The sequence below is a fragment of the Lepisma saccharinum genome, chromosome 9 (assembly GCF_977018435.1).
Source record: "Lepisma saccharinum chromosome 9, izLepSacc3.1, whole genome shotgun sequence".
NCBI lineage: Eukaryota > Metazoa > Arthropoda > Insecta > Zygentoma > Lepismatidae > Lepisma > Lepisma saccharinum.
The window spans coordinates 42,685,133-42,706,638 of NC_139237.1; the positions used below are offsets into that span (position 1 = coordinate 42,685,133).

Sequence of the window (21,506 nt, forward strand, 5' to 3'; positions counted from 1 at the left end):
AAATATCGTAGGAGTTATGCAAAATGCATCATTATCATATTTTTGCAACATTATGTGAAGAAATGGATTTTGTGATTATCTGATGCGATATTACGAATATTTTAAAGCAGAACTCTGATAGATGGATATGACCAATGGGAAACTTACAAATTTAAATTTATAAATGCCCTGAACTGCTTTGAATTGATACAGTTTTCCAGTATTGGTACTGGAGCTGGTATCAGTTGTGAGTAGTATTGTTTCTACTGTAGTCCACTTTATACACAGGCTAGTCAAGACTGTACCTACAGTGAAAAGTAGAATATCAACCACTATGTGCCTCCACAGGGTATCAAACCTGGGACCCCTTGATTGCAAGGCATAAAGTAGTTTTTAGAGATTTACTGTACAAATCCAGGATGTGTGAATTATCAGTATGAATATAAAATTCATAAAAACAAAATGGCATGTAGCTAAATGCTATTTATAGAAATACCAGATTGATAAAATCTCCCTACTACATGACCATGTAGTCGATACACATGTTTACAGTACCTTAGGTTTTGGAACGCACATATGGGGATGTGCTATGTAGAATTTAAGCAAAAATGCTGGCTCAACTTGGACTTGAACATAGGTCTGGCATACTGGGCCATTCGTCTACCAGTTTGGCACTTTTGCTAACTTGGTAATTCAGTTGGTAGGTCAACAGTACGTTATTCCTAAAACCTGGATTGTAGCTTAAATATCTATGTGAATGTTTGTCACATTCTCTCTTCAGGTTGAAATGTCGTACCATATACATGTGGTATTTTGTGTGAGCATCTGTTAGGCTCTTACTTACTTATTATGATAAATTTATTTAAAAAAAAGAAATTGATTGTCCTGTTTGATGTAATAACTCATATTTAGCTCTTGCTTCTCTTAGGTCCTCAAGTGCAGCCACATTGAAAGAAACTGTCTTGAGCTCTGCTACCAAAGTGTCAATAAAGAAACAGATGTGTTCAACTTGCTTTAAACAGTTTCACACTCTCAGAGATCTGAAGAGACACATCATGATACATACTGGAGAGAAGCCCTTTGCCTGTCAATTGTGTGGAAGAAGATTTAATAGAAAGGGTACGTTGAAGACTCACCAACTGGTTCACACTCCAGACAAACCATTCTGTTGTGGGGTGTGTAGTAGAACCTTTTCATCTGAGAAAGTGTTTCAAGAACATTGTATTATACATACGTTGCCTCAGATAATGTAAGAGAAACCGCGGGAACTTTTATAAGGTAAATGTTCGGTTAACTGTTTGTAACAGACCATCTTTGATATCGTTCCTATATATGTCGAGCAGTTTTTGGAAAATGGAAGTCATGCAAAATAAAGTACATGCCAATTATTTCTTGTCTTATTATTTAATTTCATACTTATTTTTAACTCATTTGTATTCCTTCTTTAATACACATTTCTTTTAATAAAGCTTATCAGTGGCCAATTTAAGGTTTGTTACTCCACTGAAACTAGCAACAAAGCAGGGTGGGTATTATTCAAGAAGTTTATTGTAAAGTAACTCGTATTGTTTGAGTGTAGTGTTCAAATTGTGAATATCATGAATATACATATCTGTCGTTTAAAGGGGTTGATCATTTTACATTGCACTGAAAAGTATTTTTGTAGAACTACCATTGAAAAAAAAATAAGTGAGTAACTAGTGTATTTATTAATATTTAGTATGTCAAAATACAGTGTGCACTGTGAACTTGATTTCCTTGTTAATTATAAGTAATTTGATTGTTCAGAAAAATCTGTGATTGTTTCACTCTGTAAATTTCTTCACAGATCATGCATTTGGAGCAGTATCCAATAGCATGAAAATTGTGTTGAGTTCATTCATTTCAAATGTCTGTCTTCACAACATGTTAGGTGAGAGTACTCAAAGGAATTGGTTTGTGATGCCATGTACTTTGTAGGCACGTGGATGGTAAGCTGTAACAGTCATTTGAGTAATAGGTGCACTCTTGTGTAGTAGCCGTGTCACCGTTGACACTCAACATGTAAGTGTAATTTGAGACTTCAAAATGGGCCATAGTGCTTGTATTGTGGTAAAAATTACCTATGGAGCAACAGCCCATTAGGGCCAGGGCGTACATACCGGCCTCACTCTCAACTGTCGAGCTGGGAGATCATCCAGCCAGTTACGGTGTGACATGTGGTCAGCACGACAAACCCCACAGTTGTTGTAGGTTTCCACGACTGGTTTACACAACTCATTCGTAACTCCCCAATTTCCTCATGATGGTGTGTGGCCACCGGTCTCGTGCAGGCCGAAATCTCAGGAGGAAAGTTGTTGGCTTCCCCCAGGAGAATCAAACTTGAGCGCGTCCCCTTAGCTGAAGCCTAAAGCATGATGTCTTAGACTGCATGGTCATGCGGGACTCTCATATTGTGGTGAAAAGCATTAATACAGTGATTGGACCAGGTACGGCCCATTGCACTGCAAGAAACGAACCAACATCTTTACCAAAAGCATCCAACGTTAACAAAAAGACTGTGCATAATAACACTCATCTCCACGTGCCAAAAATAATGCATCTAATACCACTGTATTCACCAGACCTCTCCCCAATTTATAATCACAACCACTTTCTGTAAGGTAGATGGTCGCAGAATATGCAGTAGATGAATTCTTGTTGTCACAGTTTCAGTATGAGATTTGCACTTTGGCACAATATTGGCAGCAGTGCCTGATTGCCAGGGAGACTATCCTGACCCTTAATGTTACTACACATCTGAACATTGTCTGTGGACTGTCATCCTCATCTAGACATTTCATGTACACCAACCCAATACATATTGCAAAGTGTTTCTAGATTTTATATAATATGCTTTAACTTACAATACTTCCTTGTACTTTAAAGGCTCACTGATGCTTTTCCAACAACAAAGTGGATCATTAGCAGTTTATGCTCTTTATAGTTTGAGAAGTAGTTAAGGAATTGCCAGATAGCTTTTATTATATTTTCTTAATTGTGTTAACACAAAGTGGTTACTTACGTATCCAACTCTAAACATAAATACAAAATGGAAACTTGCAAATGCAGCAAGAAAAAGGATTCTTTAATACCTAAATGATATGGTACCAACATGAATTACATGCAAAATTAGCCATCTGGCATGGTGATGTGCCAATAAGTGTCACAAAGCTGGCTCTTAAGTCCTGTGTATGACATCAGTGTCTCTTTGTACTTGCAGGGTGATCCATTTGAGATGTCAGAACCGATTGGTTATATACAAGAGGTTAATATACATATCTCTGAGCAGTTTTTTGCAATACAAGCAGAAAAGATATACGTTTCAAGTGAACGGACTTCAGCCACATAGTGGTGCTAGCGTTCATGTAACACTCGAAAATTTTCCACACCATACAACATACTGTGCATGCTGTTTACTTTTCTGACATCTCAAATGGATCACCCTGTATTTCCACATCTGCTTTATGTGTAATGCTGCAATTTACAAAAGCATTGTAAAAATACTACAAGTAGAGTATTTTTATTTTGTCTGTTTTATGTCCATTTTGGCCCTCTGCAAGTGTACCATGACAAGGATGAAAAGAGAAGTGATTGAAAGTAGATGGAGACATGATCACAGTGAAACATACATGACTTAAACAGGTTTCAAATGTAGGAACCCTAACCACTGTGCTGTGTAGGTTTCGCGATTAGCACTAGATGTTTGGAAATGTTAAGAAATAATGGACTGGGCTAGTAATTAAAGTTGATAAATTTGTGACCAAAAATTTACCATAATGGAAAATAATAGTAGAACAAGTACAGGTATATCAATTTTTATATATGAACTAGTCATGGGTTCATGTGGGGTTGTGATACATGAGAATTTTTACCTGGTCGAAATTGCATTAAGATTGTTTTATTTTTACAAAATGCTTACTAGATAAAATTTTTGATCCCCTATCAGGTCCTCAACTGTTGCCTTGTTGGATGCATCAGTCAGTTTCGGCCTTTTCGAAGCGATTAATAAAAAACACTCATGTTCGTGCTCGAAACAGTTTTACTCTGCAAGAGATGTCAGGAGACATAGTGTTATCCACACAGGAGAGCAGCCATATGGTTGTGAAGTGTGTGGAAGACGTTTTAATGTGAAGGATAACTTAAGAGCACATATGAAGATCCACACACCAGCTAAACCATTTTGTTGCAAATGTTGTAGTAGAAGTTTTTCAACCACGGATGATCTTAGGAACCATTCTCTCATACATTTGTTATCTGAGAAATATAAGAACTGAGCTACAGCTGATGTAAAGGTGTAAATTTAATTGCAGTTTTGGTATCTCACGAGATAATCAAAATGACTCTGACACTTCTACAGAATTCATACATCCTTGTAGTTACGCAATATGCACACTTTTGTGTTAATTCTCCACAAATTTTATGTAGAAAAAGTTGATTGTGTTATTTTTTATATTTTTCTGGAGTTAAGATATGTTGTGGGGCCCGCAAAATGCTACATGACACTTTTGAAGAGTAAATATCCCAGATGTAATGCAAAATGAGTAGTTTTAATTAATTTCTGCACTAGTATCATGTGAAAAAGAAGTTGCTTTGTGATTAAATGATAGCCACTTTAATACACTGATTTTTTCATGTGCCAACTTACGAATATTTAAAGTAACAGTTTGGCAGAGTGATATGGTATAGATAATGGAACACATATGTACTATAATTTATAAATATTGTGAACTCTTGTAATTTGTTACAGTGATTAAGTATTGGTATAAGAGTATCAACAACAGTATTAATAGAGGCACATATTTTTGGTAAATAAAAAATAAAAATTTCGGTACAAAAACAGAGTCAATTTTGGGTTGAAAAGCAGTAAATAAAATGAAATTTCGTTGTTATAGCGGTGAAAAAGCACCACATAAAATTGCATTTTGGTTTTAAAAAATGTGAATATAATCCCAAATTTGATTTAAAAACCGCACTATTACACAAAATAAACATATCCCTTCTAAATAGCACATTAAATCATACCAGAATATTAAGTTTATTCCTGTGTAAAGGAGTCCATTTTAGCTTCTCAAATATTTACAGCAGGCGCCGGTATAAAAATGGTAAATTTCGTGTTTTAAGAGTTATTTCGCATTTTGCAGTTCATTTCGTGACAAAACAGGGTAGGAAAATGCCCCTCACACCTTTCAGAAACATGAAAAATTAACATTAGAATGTGTTATTTCACATTTCGTGTTTTCGTCAAAAACAAAATATGCATGCCTCTAAGTATTAATACTGATTCAAACTGCAAGTGCCACAGTCCTAATTTTTAGGAAATGTTCTGGTAAACTGTTGCTGTATAGCAGAAATAGATTCTACATTTTTAGCTGTGGTGAGCCACTTTCAATTGCAACATTGTCCAAGTTTCACCATTCATATCAACAGGAAGCAAAAAGAGTATCAACATGAGTTTCGGTTTGTTTCAAGTCCACTTTTAATCCAAACTGCAGCTGTAGTTAAATAGAGATACAAAGTACTGTTTACCTTATTGAGGATTGAATTTTGAACCAAACGTCAAGTACGACACTTTCTTCACTCATCAGTCAGCAATCCCCTTGCATATTGGTTCAATTTGTTCACTCTTGATGTTACAAAATATAGAAAAAATTATTCTTTGGTGAAATATTCTTACATTATATTCAATATTTTACATTTTCTCCCACATTAAGTGAATTACGGTGATGATAATGATGAATTAAGTACAGGGTGTCCCACGAATGGCGCAACTGGGAATTAAGAGTGGCTTTACTTTGTAACCGAAACCTGTACATACATAAGTCATACACCAAATGTTAGCCCTGTCCAAGTAGATATTTTTAAACACAGAAACAACAAAACGGGGTGCAGTGTTGTTCATGCAGTGTTGCCAAATGTAAGTGAAAGTGTAAATTTATTTTTCCACAAAGCATGGAAAATTGCATGTCAAACATTCATATGGAAATTTAGACGTCAATTTCCACCTTGGGTAGGTGGACTATTTTGCTATCTATAGTTCAGAGAAGAAAACCGATCGTTTTCTCGTATATCCAATCCTGAAATGCCTCGTAAAGGCGTACCGGTCCAAATGGGTGTTTTAACACTGCATGAACAACACTGCACCCCGTTTGTTGTTTCTATGTTTAAAAATATCTACTTGGACAGGGCTAACATTTGGTGTATGACTTATGTACTGTATGTACAGGTTTCGGTTACAAAGTAACGCCACTCTTAATTCCCAGTTGCGCCGTTCGTGGGACACCCTGTAGATGCAGATACATCCTTATCTGTGAACCAGGTTTCACAGTAGGCTTACTTGAATTTCAGAAATTATGCAGGAAATTTTGGCAATTTAATGTAACTATTATGACAAACATTCATGAGTGTTCTTCATGTAACATATTTGTGTTACCCCAAAAATATATACCCTGTGTCTAAAAATCTCGGTGAATTGTATCAGAACACAAACAAAACAAAGGATACAAACAAATTACCTTTAATGGCCTTCAAAATAATCGCCTTCTGCCAGAGCACACTTTTGGTAACATCCATAAAGCTTCTGGGAATTGTCAGCAAAGGCCTTTTAGGAATCGATCGCACCGTTGTCACACGTTCTTGGATTGCTGCCACATCCACAAAACATGCACCTTTCATGACACACCCTTCGCCGGGGATAGAACCCGGGTGTCTCGCATGGTAGTCAGGTGCCCTAACGACTGAGCTATCGTGGCTCTTATGGAAGTACGGTGGATAATCGAGAACAGGTATGCCACGCTGAGCTAAGAACTTGATCAAATGAATCGCATAGTGCACAGGCATATTTTCGTGTAGCAACATCCACTGTCCAGTCCTGTGCAACTCTAGCCAAATATGCTGGATGCGTCGTAGCAATAATTCCAAAACTTCCTTTTAGAGTGGGGCATTCATGGCTTATCCAGCAGGAATGAATTCCATATGGATAATGCCATTGTTGTCGAAGAAGGTGATCAACATTGTTTTGACCTTGAATTTTTTCAGGCAAATCTTGTGTCTCGGGGAAGACATTAAATGCCAGTCTATGGATTGCCACTTCGATTCTGGATTGAACCAATAGTATCAGATCTCATTCTACGTGAAGATGGTTCACAGAAAAGATGGACCCTGGTCACACATGGTAATGAAATCTAAAGAGGTTTCCATCCGTTTTGCTTGCTGTTTGTTTGTCAGTTTGTGCAGTACAAACCAAGAACAGATCTTCTGATTACCTAAATCTTTGTGGACAATGCTGTTCACCTTGTCTTTGCTAATGCCGAATTCCCTCACCATCCATTGTAGAGTCAGTCTCCAATCTCATACCAGCATGTGTCACACTCGCTTGATCATGTCTAGGCTTCTGCTTGTCGAAGGCCAACCTGAACGTGGCTCATCCTCAATTGTATTTTTCCCAACACAAATATGTTTGAACGAGTCGTAAATACATTTTCTGCTCATGACTTCCATCCCGTAAACTTGCATCAACATTTCATGTGTCTGGGTCACCGTTTCCCCAATTTGTAGAACTTGATGTTCACTCTTTGCTCCATTGCACTTTGACACTACTTTCACACTGACTACGTTCGACTGCTCACAACGTGTTTACCCTGACAGCCATGTGCATGCACGTGTATCTTGGTCATGTTGCCATTGATGTATCACACCATTCACTGAACTTTTTAGACAGGTGTACATAAGGATCCAAAACTAAACATGCGTATGTATTATGTAGATTTTTTCGGCGAAAAATGCAGGCTCGATCAGGACCTGAACCTGGGTCTCTGGCATACCGTGCCATTGCTATACCACTGAGCTACCGAGCCAGCCTGGCTTCGCCTGATTTTTTTGCTCTCGCTGTTTTATCTGTGTGGAATTGTCTCTTCTAGTACTTCTGCAATGAGATCTGTTGCCTTTGAAACACTGTAGGTATTGCCTGGTTCCTCCCAGCATAGAGGTGTCAATTCCATATTTAGACATACACAGGAGACAAAAATCAGACGAAGCCAGGCTGGCTCGGCAGCTCAGTGGTATACCAATGGCACAGGTTCGAGTCCTGGTCAAGCTTGCATTTTTCATTGAAAAAATAATCTACATAGTACATCTGTATGTGCGTAGGTATCTTTCTCATATTTTTTGTTCTTTGCAAGTGCACACTTCTAGAGATAATAAGTTGCTTTTTCTAATAAAGAAATTTAAACTATTTTATCTGTTTTAAAGTTGCCTTTTGACCTTGAGAATCTGATACTTTGCAGTAAACAAGAAATGTATATAAATGCTTGTCATCTTCAATTCTATAGTTTTCTTTCCTTGGGTGAGCTGGTTCTGAGATTAAGTGTCCTCCTCCCTCATTTTTCATGTCTCTCCACTGTTCCTCTGTGGATATGTTTCCCCACTCCTTAGACAAGTGGATCTCCCTGAATAATGTGATGGGGCAAATAACCCAAAGTGCTGACACACCCATGAATTTTATTTTATTTGTTTGTTCATCTCTCCATTCCTTTGTTTTCTTCTTCCTTTCCATCTTGTTTCCACTTACTTTGTATCCTTTCACTGTTTTCCTCTTCTCTACACTGTTCCTCTTTTTCAACTCCTTTTCTTTCATTTACGCTTCTTTACTCCTTTCACAATTTATTCCTTATGTAATGATTATGGCCTTCTTCAGCTCTCTCATTCTATCTTCATTTCACGTACCATTTACACCATACATCATATGTGAGTTTTTTTTCCATCCATGAAAGGTAATGCTTCTTTACAAGTAATCGGCTGTTCTGCTATTATTGGTAACAAGAACAGAATAACAATGAGATTATAAGTGAAATTCTGTAAGATTTTAGCGAGGATTTTTCTTGCTCAAAAACTGAATACTTTACTTTTATTTCTGCCAGGTCCACAACTGTTCCTGCATTACATGACTCTGGGTTGAATTTTGACGTCAGTCAGGAATGCGAAAAGAGGTACATGTGTTCAATTTGCTCTAAAGTGTTTTGCAGAGCAAATGATGTCAAGAGACATTTTTCTGTTCACACTGGTAAAAAGCCATTCGTATGTAACGTATGTGGAAAAAGTTGCAGCTTAAAGAGTAACTTAAAGCAACACATGAAGGTTCACACACCAGAAAAGCCATTTTATTGTGTAATCTGTTTTAGAAGTTTTGCACATAAAGTAGAATTTCAATGGCATTCATTACTACACTCTACAATTGCGAACGGATGATTTGAAGATGCTTGTAACGTTATGTTTGGAATATGGAGAATCAATATGCATTAGGGTTTACATTCACCAAGAGATATCTGTGTGAGATATAACATATATATATATATATATATATATATATATATTGTGTGAAGAAGTGAAAAAAAGAGATAAGAAGGGGCAGACAATACGAAGATATAAAAAGTGATGGGGAATAGGGGAAAAGGATAGGCTATACTTAGATGTTGACCCTAAAGTATATAGTTTCTTAATAACCAGTTAATGTAGCTTATTTAAAAGGAGATGTCATGAATGGGTATACGAGATGTGATTTCCATGTACGTTGCATTATATTGTTACTTGATTGGTACTGATATTAGAATGCATTTTAGAGAAATTCTAAATTTTGTAATGCAAATATTACATTGCAACTGTGCCATAATAATCTACCATGGTTTGACTTTCTTAGGTTAACTTTGATAGAGATTAATAAAGATAGCTGTTATTTAATAAAAAAAAAATACATATACTTGTGTTTGTTTCATGTGTTTCAGCATGTCTGAACTCTTGATAGGAAGCATTTTTGCATATTGTGCAGGATGCTGAAATTTTGTTTATAAGGATCTGTGATTAAACTAGTACTTTCTGTGACCTATACCACTAGTATTGTCTCAGTCACAATGATTTTATATTTTGACATTCTTTTGAAGTTGTTCAATGGAAATTATAAGAAATAATTTGTGTTTATTTAATTTTGTGAAATAAATTTCTTTTGGAGCTACAGTTTGTGTTTAAATCTGTATATAAACACTCCAAAATCACTATTTCTTGGATATTTCACCCTTGAAATTAACTATTTAAGATTTCAAGCAACTTGAATGAAATATCACCCTGAAACATTCGAAATGACAAAATATTTAATTGACAAGAAAACAGACTTCATAAATAAAGTAACCTCTTGGCTGAACATGTAAGTGGTCAATGCATGATCTCACCACCAAAGATTCTGGTTTTGATTCCTGGCCTGAGATGTATATGTCTTTGGGATATGTTTTCCTTCATGTATCATCAGAGGCAGGTATTTATGGAAATTAAATTTACTACTTACGTTTTTTAATATAGCTGCCAGTGGAGATTTTTTATACTCCTGGCAGAGTTTGACGGTAACTGCTGGAAATAGAATTCTCTTACAGTTATATGTATAAATGCATGTAAATATATATATACACATCATTAAATTAAACATAAAGTTATTTATTCAATAATACATGGTACTTAATTCAATAATTTCCCCCATTTTACTTAAATTACCTCCCTAAACGGCAGCATTGCACATGTGTCAATGTTGTTTTTTTCTGGCATTTCAAGGTCCTATCTGTTACTTTCACCGTTCCAAATTCACTTTTATAATAAAACACTCATAATAATTCATGATTGTGTTCATATTTCACATTTAGGCTCCCATTTTGCAATTGCCACTCTTTTTTTTTCGACAGATTATGCCTTGTTAATAAATATATCCCTCCTCATTGCTGCAATGGCAGAGTAGAAACGTACCAAATACAGTGAATGACGTCACAACTTGCAATATTTTCTTCAATTATTAAATGTTCAACATGAGAGCCATTGGTAACTTTACGATCATCAATCTAATATTTAAGTTCTTTCCATATATTTAGAGGAACAGCTTCTTTTACAGATCACAGAACCTGCCGATCATCATTCCTTAGAAGTTTAGAGTGACTAGCCATGTGAGGTTGTGTGTTGTATGTGTATGTTGGTGTGTGCTCCAAAAAGTTCTGGGAAACCAGGACGAAACATCTCAGATAAAATAAAAACCATTAAGAATAACTGAGTTAGATTATTTTGCATCCACAAAAAGTGGTTATGCGAACTTTGAAGAAGAACATTGATTTATATTTCATATTTTTCTTATTTTGCTTTGCTGTTTTAGGATGAATGATCATTAGATGAAGTGAGCATAAGGAAATATCTATGGCAAGGCTGGAACTTGGACCTGCAAGATCCTGACTTCTGGAAATTAAATGTGAATTTAATATGTGAACATGAGAATTAGGTGTGCACTTGCACTACTGCAACAAAACCAAGTTTGCCAATCTTCACTGATCTTGCAGGCAAACACTAAGCAAACAGAGGTCACAGTTGATTTGGGTTTGCATGCAAAATCAGTTGAAGCTTGGGGATGTTTGTTTTATGCCCACTTTATTCACAGTAAGACTAATCAGAACTGGACCTATAGTTTAAAGTGTGTTCCGAACCACTATGTGCCTCCACCAGGTATTGAACCCGGGACCCCTTGATTACAAAAGGTTTTGTAGGAATTGTAGGGTTGTTTTAAGAACAACCATTTTCTCTCAACTGTGCAATGTGCCTCCACCAGGAATCGAACCCAACACCACTTTCGCCAAAGTGAAAGATATTGTACGTTGGTTGGAAAGTTAATAAATTGCGGCAACTATTTATTCTCAAATGATACAAAAGATATACCTCTGTGAAACTTTACAGCCCTTTGATGTAGTCTCCAGCATTGTGTACAACCGTTGCCAGAGATGTGGAAGTCATAGTATTTGTGTAGCAGTGCCTGTTCTGTTGATGGTTTGAATGGAGTGGTCTAATGCCTGAAGAATCTCTAGAACAGTTCGGAAGCTTCATCTCAGGAATCAAATCAAAGTTACTGGGGCTGGTAGAGCATCTGCGAGCCCCATCAAGCTAAGAAATCAGCCACAGGTTCCGCTACATCCTCCTGAGCATTGTATCGCAAAAGTTGGAAGTATTCAGCAGAAAGTGTCCCCTCTTCTTTCGCAATGCAGGTCGCAGGTTATGTTCCAAAAATGAATAGTAACACATTTACTGTCTGTCCTGGAGGTACGGCGAGAATCACCAAAACTTTCACAATAGTGGGGTTCTCTCTACACAACTTTAGACTGCCAACTCCAACGATACTCTATTTCTCTCGTTGCTGCGCATGCACCTAATGTTGGAAGGAAGAGTCAATTTACTGGAAGGTAGCTTAGGTATCAAACTAACATGTGGTATAAGTGAGAAGGGCTGGTTCAGTTTCATAGCATATATACAGCAGTAGTAGTTGTATTGACTGTATTATAAACTCAGGAAAGTATGAACCCCCCTCAAGCAGATTTGCCTACACTTAAAACTAGCTCAACATGAGCATATGAGCTTTTTGCTCAAGTGTGGAACCCTGTCTAATCCAAGATTTTTGTAAAAATGCCCTCTGGAATTTCTCGGAAAGTATGAACCCCCCTCAGATTGATTTGCCCATACTTACAAAAGGCACTTCTGTGAGATTGTTGTCCATAAATTTGTCAAAAATATGCCCCTCTTGATATTTTTTTTGGCTACACTTAAAACTAGGCCAAAAAGCCACCCACACCTACCCACATACACACATACACCCACCCACACCCACACATATTTACTTCCGACCCGGGTGAGTCAGCTTCCCCATTTTTGTAGTAGAGTAGATGGAAAATGGGGAAGCTGACTCACCCGGGTGACTCCTAGCTTTTTATGCTGTATATTTTAAGGTACCTTCACGATAAAAAAAAATTTGTATTACATATCAGCTAGTATTGTGAGAGTGGCTGAAAAATGTGGGTATGTTGTTGCAGTGCTCCTCATATTTTTTAAACAACACAAAAATATAGCAGATTTGTATAAATTGAATTTGTTTGATTTAATATACAGAATTTTTTATTATTCATATCAAACATATTTACACACACACATATACATACACACACACAGACACACAAAATACACACATATTTACTTCCGGTTTAAGTTCAATTGGGCACCAGGCTCAACTTGTATATCTAGTATTAAGATAATGCAATTCTTCTAGAATTGCTCCGTGACTCTCTCATTTCTTGCATCATAAACATATGATTTTTCACCTATGAGAATAACACTACATATGGTGTCATCAGGTAAAGCCTCATGGAATTCACAGATAATTTTAATATTTGTCCTGTCATTCACCACAACTTGTTTCCTTTTTGAAGTGTTGATTACAAACATGGGTCTCTGTGCCTTGAATTCATCTGGTGTGTAATACATGTCAGTATTGCCAGTAGTGACTCTTTTGAATGCCGAAAATGCCTCATATAATTTGAGGAAATCATCCTTGGACATGTCTAAATTGTAATTTTCTCTAGGAAATACCTCATTTCTGCCATTTTTAAGATATATGTTCTTGATGTTGCAGCTATCAAATTTACTTGAATTTTTTTCCTGATTGTTGTGTCTTCCAGTCTGAAACAATACCACTACAAAATCAGGCATGTCGTATTGTATGCTGGAGAATGAATTTGTAGCATCAAACTCATAATATGCACCAGATGCGGGCTTCTGTACACATTGATATGTATAAAATTGTAGAGGAATTTGTGGATTTTTTATTATATCAGCTTTGTATTTAAGAGCATAACTGGCCTCATATTCAACAACAGGGATTCTTAACTCCATAGTCTGAATAATGCATTTGCCTGCATCTGGTAGGGTATTAGGCAGAGCTTCCCCTGTAGAGTTTAATGTGCTGTACCTCATCAAAGCATTGTTATCATTTGCAGCTCTTCTAAATGTAATTCTTAACCCACCCTTCCACATAATATCTTTGTAATCTGAGAAGAATCCTGGCAATAGGCGCATAGGGAACAGCACTGTGTGGTTCTTAGATAATATCTTATCACCAGCCTCAAATCCACCTATTTTGTAGTAAGAAGCCTCGGTTTTGGATAATTTTAATGTAGCCAAAGCTGTGGAGGTAATGCCGGGATAATCCACTCTGTTTATAACAACGCCATGCTTTCTGATCTCAATTTCAGAGAATAGATGTGGCACAAAATTGTCTACAAGTCTTATATTAGAATTTGCCGGATAATCTGTTCCATCGAGCTTTACAACATCAAATTTGATGTATAGATCTGCTCTGTGGGGGTGTATAAATCCATCCCCCACATCAAGATCAACCTCAATCTCTGTGTTGGGTTGATTTAAATTTGCAAATGTCCTCCTGTTTGGGGGGAATGATTGTAGCTCATAACTCTCAATATTTTCCATTTTTTTCTTGTATGTATTTTTATTTAAATGTTAATCTCTATGATTGCAGTTGTTGTGGCTCCAGCAAAATCAACTAATTCTTCTTTTTCATTAGTGACCATCAATTCAATATAATCTATTCTATTATGGCACACAGGAAAATATAATGTTGGGGATGGATTGTAGATGATGGGCTCCATGAATTCAGAATTAGGTTTGAATGTTGCAATGATGCCTGTTTGTTTGTGAGTGCCTATGCCATTTGATTTGGTGATCATACCCTCAGCCACATTACAGTGAATATTCAGAGTCTCTATGGCTAAGAATTTAGGTATATTCATAGCAGTGTGTTTGATGCCTGGTTCAAGTTTTGTGTTGTTTTCAAATCCTAACAGCTCTCCTATAGTACCCAGATCCACTGTTTCTGTAGCAGATACAATTTCTACTCTGTGAGTGACAGAATTTTGACTTAACACTACACCTCTGGGTAATTGAGCATTTAGAGTGGAGAGATTATACTGCCCTGGAGTAATGACAATTTTTTCATCCCCAACTGCAATTGTGTTGTTGTGGTGTGTAATATTGGGGATTAGGTACATGCCATAAAATGCTCTGAGAGCTATTGTTTTGGGATACACTATGTCATCATGCAATTTGAGTTTCAATATTGAATTTTGGCTGGTGAGATGAAATACCCCCATGATGTTTCAGATACCACAAGGCTTTTTGAAAATCTTCAATTGATGGTTTATTTATTTGAGACATATATCTAAGAACAGATAAACACAAATGTCCGCAATTAACATCTCTGAAATTTTGAACACGGGCATTATTGTAATAAAGATTAGCTGAATTTAGATATTTTATTAAATTTTCAGGTGGAACACCTCCAAATGAATCAAACACAAATGCCTTATTTTTTAAATATTTAAGATAACAAATCCAGTGAGTGCCCTGATTTTTGAACTTATCCAAATTAACAATGCCACACTCTTTGTTGAGTGGTTGTTCTGGTAGAGAATCAGACATGTACACACCTCTAAAATGTTTGATGCCCAGTGGCTTGATTAAAGCTTCAATATCTTGGTTTGTAAGCGGCTCTTGTTTTTTTTAAACTTATTCATGGCTCTCTTAACACCTTTGCCTTGTTTCTCAATGGCCAGGTTATGGCGCCTCTGCTCATCTAATTCAGCCCTATTTTTCTTGGCATCTATTACTGTTTTTGCTATGGCAGCTGATCCCCCAGCCAAGCTCCCAACAGCCCCGAGAGCAGCTAAGATGGCAGGGATGGTAAATATAAATCCCCCCACATGTGATTTTTTTCTAGATTGTTGTAATTTTTTTAATTGGGGGGGTACTAAGTAACAATTTCATACCATGCCCCTTTGCAATACAAGAATTTTTTTTCTTGCGCTGCTTTTTGGTCAAAAGACTGTCAATAGTTTTAAGAGATTTGAGACCTGCATAAGGTACTTGATACATAACACCCTTGGCCTTCATTGTAGGTTTATTATATACATATTCACAACCCCCACCCCAATTTTTGTTTGGTGTTCATAGCTATGGTGGTTCCCAATGCTGCTATTTTTTCACTCAAAGAAGCATCTTTGCTTACAAATCTGCCAAATGCAGCCTCTTCTAATTTCTTGTCTGCAACATGTCTCTTGTCAAGATCAGAATGTGTGTTGTATGCTATGTCATGGTCTCTACAAGCAGCATCTAGGGGATTAACACCAGGATCCCCTCTGTTTAATCTATGATCCAATTTTGTGCCTGGACCACAATACTGATAGCCTGGAATGTGTAGTTCAAATGGCAGCTTGTTTATAATGTCATTAACAAGGCCCCGACCCTCAGAAATATTCCAAAATTTAGGTGGTAGAGTATTAATAATTTTTATGAGATATCCAATCCCCTTAGTGTCATTCACTATAAAATTAGACAATTTTGTGCTTATCATGTCCATAATTCCAACCTTTTCATTGTAAAAATTGTTGTTGCCAGCATTTTCCTCCCCAGCTATCACCAATAACCTATCTTCAAGTTTCCTGACATCATCAACCCACACAAATTCTTTGGGCAGGGTGTTGTATTGTTTGATTCCACTGCCAGTCTTGATTTGTGACCATATGGGCTTGATTAAATTGTTGTATTTTGCACCACTGCTAGACTTGACTCTTTTTTGTGTGGGATCATTGTTCTGGTATAGAGCATCTGATTTTATTAATATTTCTTTGTAATATTCATAATCTTGATCTGTATAGCTGCCAGGCCTTTTCCTAGTCATCAGTTCCCACAATCCAGGTGTGCCGGGGTACTTAACAAAAGCACCTTTTTCTCCAAGATGAGATTCTGAATATACAATTATATCATCTCCCATAAATGTTACTCTGAAATTGCCAATTCTATGTATGATGCCACCATCAAGCTCTGTGTCAGCATATAAGCCAAACACCTCATCTTTATTGTCTTTAGGTGTGGTTAAATATTTTTGAGCAAGAAGACCCAATTCAATAGGATCCTGACTAGCTTCAATTCTTCTAGGAGCAATAGGACTAGGTGTATGAATACTGGAAAGTGGGGTGAATGGATAATCTAATATGTTCCTTGCAGCTACAGGTACAAGCTCTGTGATCAAATTTTGATTTTGCTCTGTAACAGTTTTGATATTTTTACCTAATTCACCAATAGCATCAATTATAGGCTGTTCTGTTTGTTTGTGTTTTTCATAAATTCCACGGTTCTCTGATTTCCATCCCTTAAATCTTTTTACAAGATATTCTCTTAATTTAAGATCATCAATTATTGGCCTTTTCATGGTTATTTATTTATGTTTCAATATCTAAAAAATTGTTGATTTTATTTCTGTATTTGCCACTATTGGGTGTTCTTGTCATATCAATTGTGACAAACCCATAACTGTCCTGGTTCCAGCACTTGCTGCAAAACTTAGAAAAATTATTGTAGCTCAAGTCCCCACCTACATATTCATCATGTATGTGTTTGAGGTTGGTATGATCTTGATGAAACACACATATAAAATTGCTGTTGTCTCGGATCAGTTGCTTGGGTATTTTTGAAAAAGTCTGTGCCAGGTAGAAGCAATCAATGTTTTTGTGCCGGCCCTGTGTAAAAAAATTCCTAACCTTGTTTTGATTATCCAGTATAATGTCATCAAACACAACAACAGAATTATCGAGACAGTCATGAAGTGGCTTAACATCTGGTTCAAAAGTGGCAATATCCAATCCATCATATAGCTTCATCAGCTGCTGATATTTTAATTGTTCCAAGCTCTTAGAGAAGATATACAAGTGCCTGTTTTTCCAGTCTAACCAGTTGGGTGCCAATAAAAAATTATCAACCATTAGTGTAGTTTTACCACAAGCAGATGGCCCAACAATAAGACACCTAATATTATCAGGCAGCAATTTTCCATTTCTCTTATTCTGCTGTTCAGGTTCTGGCAGCCTTTTTATAACATCCCAGGTGTTCATATTATTATTTTGTTTGCATCGATCCAGCTGTGTTCTGGGAGTCCTAGCCATTTGACAAGTAACTTGTTGCCTTTTCTGCGGATGATTTTTTCTATGAGATATGTGTCAGGCTGTTTAGTTTTGATGAGCTCTTCTTCATAGAACCTGCCTTTGAGAATTTCTCCTCGGTGATCCTTTATTATATATGTGTTAAGGGTCCCAGGTTTAACTTGAACCACTGTAAATAATTCAGTGCTCCAGTTTCTTGTAAAGCCTCTTTTGAATAAGTGCTTATATTTGCTGATTCTTACTTGATCACCCACCCTGTATTTGGCCTTTCTTGTTGTTGGCTGGTATTTAGGATAATAAACAGTGCTGATCAATTTTTGCTCATCAGATGAAGTTACTTCAGAGGGTTTCATGTTGATTGTGGAATGGACCGAGTTGTTATATTTATGTAGAAGTTCTGGAAGAATATTAATCCATTTATAATTACCTTGAAGTGTAAATTGTTTATACATAAGATTTTTTAAGGTTCTGTTGAATCTCTCTACAATTGAGGCTTTGAGGTCACTGTAACTCGAATAATGTTGTATTGCCTGGCTTTTAATAAATTGTTGAAACACTGAATTATAAAATTCTTTGCCATTATCTGTTTGCAAATAGCGCGGGGATCTTCCACTCTGATTGATGATTGTCCTGATGGCTTCTGTAACACATTTTCCAGTCTTGGATTTGAGTGGCACAGCCCAGGCAAATTTTGAAAATGTGTCTATTACAGTGAGTAAATACTTGTAGCCCTTGTTGATTTTGTCTAAGTTTTTCAACTGTCCACTTGCCATTTCAATCAAGTCGCTTTGCCATAAATCATCTATGCCCTTTGTGACTACTGGGAGTCTCTTAAAATTATGTCTGGCCTGTCTGTGTAATTCATCAACAATAATTTTTCTAGACATAATATGTAAACAAGAATATTGCAACTATAGGGTGTTCAGCAGCTGAAACTGCAGGATTTTCTAAATATAATTTGTCTCCAATATGTACTTTAAATTCCAAAGAGCCATCATCATCAGTATAGGCTGTTTCTAATGTATTGGGATCTGTAAAATCCTCCAATTCTACACTGGTGATTTTCACTTTGTTATCAGCATTTGTTATTGATAAGGTGGGGTAGTGGTGTGCCTGTGGTTGAAGCCAATATTTGATTTTGATTGGTCTCAATGTGCCCCCAACAAAAAATTGGTAATAAAATTGTGCAGGGGACAGCATATATATTTTGCCACCTGGTGTAAATGGTGAATCATATTCTTTGTTGGGGATGCTGTACAATTCAAGAATTACTGAATGTTTTGGATTCTCGATTATGCCTGTTATTTCCTTTTCTGCTGTGAGCAATCTGCTTGTTACAGATTCAAGATGCTCATTGATGGTTCTAACAACATCATCATGGCCCGGCTTGATTCTTATGTCCACAGCAAGTTTCTTGTATTGTTGCACAATTTCTTGTAGCTGGGTGGCAAAAACAGACAGAGCATTTGCTTGATTGGATTCCATGGTTCCTAGCTGTTGCTTGATATTAGCTACAATTTGTTGCAAATTTTCAACAACTGCCAATTTTGAATTTTGAGCTGTAAGATCATGGACCTGTCTTCTGATATCCTCAAATAGGGCATGCAATTCATTAATATGTTGATTTGTTGGTAGAGTGGCCACTGCCTGAGTGAGATGTTTGATCTCTGCCTGGATATTCTTGATATCTTCTGATTTCAATATGCGATTCACTGCTCTCTTAATATTTTTAAGTTCCTGTGATGTAGGAAGATTTGATACTGTATTTTGCAAAAATTCAAGTGCCAATTTCACATCATTTAATTCAGAAGCATGAGCCACATTTTGCATAGCATTTTGGAGCAGGGCTATATCTGCCTGAGAGGGTGTGGATTGTTGTAAAATTTCAAGTTTTGTTTGGATATCATCTATCAAGTGATGAAAATGAGATAGTTCAGATTCAGTGTTGAGGTTTTCAAGCTTTGTGATTTGTTGCTGGACACTGACAAGGGTATCTACAATACCGGGCAGGCGGGATTCTAGTACATTTGCCAAATCACTTTGCACTGCTGCTATTGTACCTTCAAGATGGGTTATGGAACTTTGAATTTTTCCAAAATCTTCATATGTTTCAAGTTGCAGCTTAATATTTGCTACACTCCGAGTTATTGCATTCAAAGCATCAGAAGATGGCAAATTGTTCATAAAATTTTCAAGTGTCTCAATTTTTTCTTTAACCTCGGCTATGGCATTGTTCAAGGGGTCCAGATTAGGTATTTGGAGTGACTGAATCTGTTCCTTTAAAGTGGAAATCACTAGATCAAAATCTTCTTGTGATTTTATGCTTTTGACAATTGTTTGGAGCTGTGCCTGGACATTATTTATTTGCTCTTCCAATTGTTGTTTCAATTGCTCAGAATTGGTGGCCTGGGTCTTAAATTTGGCTTGAAGAGCTGTTACAGCTTCTTCTAAACTTTGAAAATTATCCAATGTGGCCAAATCAGTATATTTCTGAAGCAGCAATTTGAGTTCAGAATCAATTTTAAGAAGAGGGTCCATGCATTGTGATTGCAAATTTGTAATTTCTAATTGAAGACTGGCATTGAGTGTTGTTTGTAAAGCTTGTAAATCACTTCTTAATTTCTTGACTCTGACATCTAGCATCAGAATCTCATCACTGTGATCTTCATGTCTTGTATGGCCAAATATATCATTAGGCATTTTTGTTTTAGCGGTTATTTATTATAGAGTATCTGATTCTTAATTCTATAAAAAAGGGTATAAGCTTGTCATAAGATCCAGGGACTTCAATATATAAGCAGTCACCAGCAGAAACAGTATAAACAGTGCCAGAAACCATGTTTGAGTGCTTAATTCTGTAAATATTTTTCCCTATTGAAATTTTAACATCACCCTCAGGGGTTGTAATAAATTGCAATTGCCCACCTACAGGTAATTGGTAATGATTTAAATTATTGTTAAATATGTACAATATTTTGCCTGTTTTATCATCAACATCTGTAAGTATGCTGTTCAGATGAATAATTAACAAGGCACTCAGTTTAGATATTATATCAGGAGAGGCTTGTGGTGTTGGCAGGTCCATAATACCTTGTTTTTTGAACCCAAATAAGTTCATAGGCATGTTTATTTATTTCAAATCATGCTCTGTGTTTGTGCATTGTTTCCCACTTTTCAAATCACAATGACCCCATGGTAAAGTATGAATGCCACATGATAAAATGCATCTCTTATCATCATGTGGGTCCAGAGCCACTTTTCTTACAACATTTGAAGTCAATAAGTGATCCACACTCTGAATTCTGGATTCTGATGTTCTGATTAAACTCTGGGATTTGAGGCAATTTTTATAATCTTCAAATTCAAGCTCTTTTTCCACAGTTACTTTGCCAATGCCCTTGGCCTTTTTGGCAGCAACACCACTACATGTTTTAAAACTGTACATCTTGGCACTTAACCCAGCAAATGCCACAATAACATCACCAAGTGTCTCATCTTTTAACTTGCCGGGCACCTTTTTGTTGTGGTGTTGAATCTCTGTATGTTCACTGGTATCAAAATATTTAAACAATTCAGGCTGGGCCATATCTTGATAAACATTTTCTGTTTTAATATCAAGAACAAAACTATCCGTATCCATGTACATCAATTTTACACTAT

General features: G+C 36.5%; 1 protein-coding gene across 14 annotated transcripts in view; it reads left to right on the forward strand.

Annotated features, from left to right (window-relative positions):
- LOC145992033 (uncharacterized) overlaps window positions 1–21,506 on the forward strand; it is a 280,869-nt gene that overhangs the window by 125,998 nt on the left and 133,365 nt on the right. For 2 of the 14 annotated variants that reach the window (XM_083128122.1, XM_083128131.1), the window contains one exon: window positions 908–1,339. The exons of the other annotated variants lie outside the window; for them this stretch is intronic. In XM_083128122.1, the coding sequence (XP_082984248.1) occupies window positions 908–1,232 (325 nt within the window). In that variant the 3' untranslated portion in view covers window positions 1,233–1,339. Of the gene's footprint in view, window positions 1–907; window positions 1,340–21,506 lie in introns of those variants that run through there. 14 annotated transcript variants of the gene reach the window in all.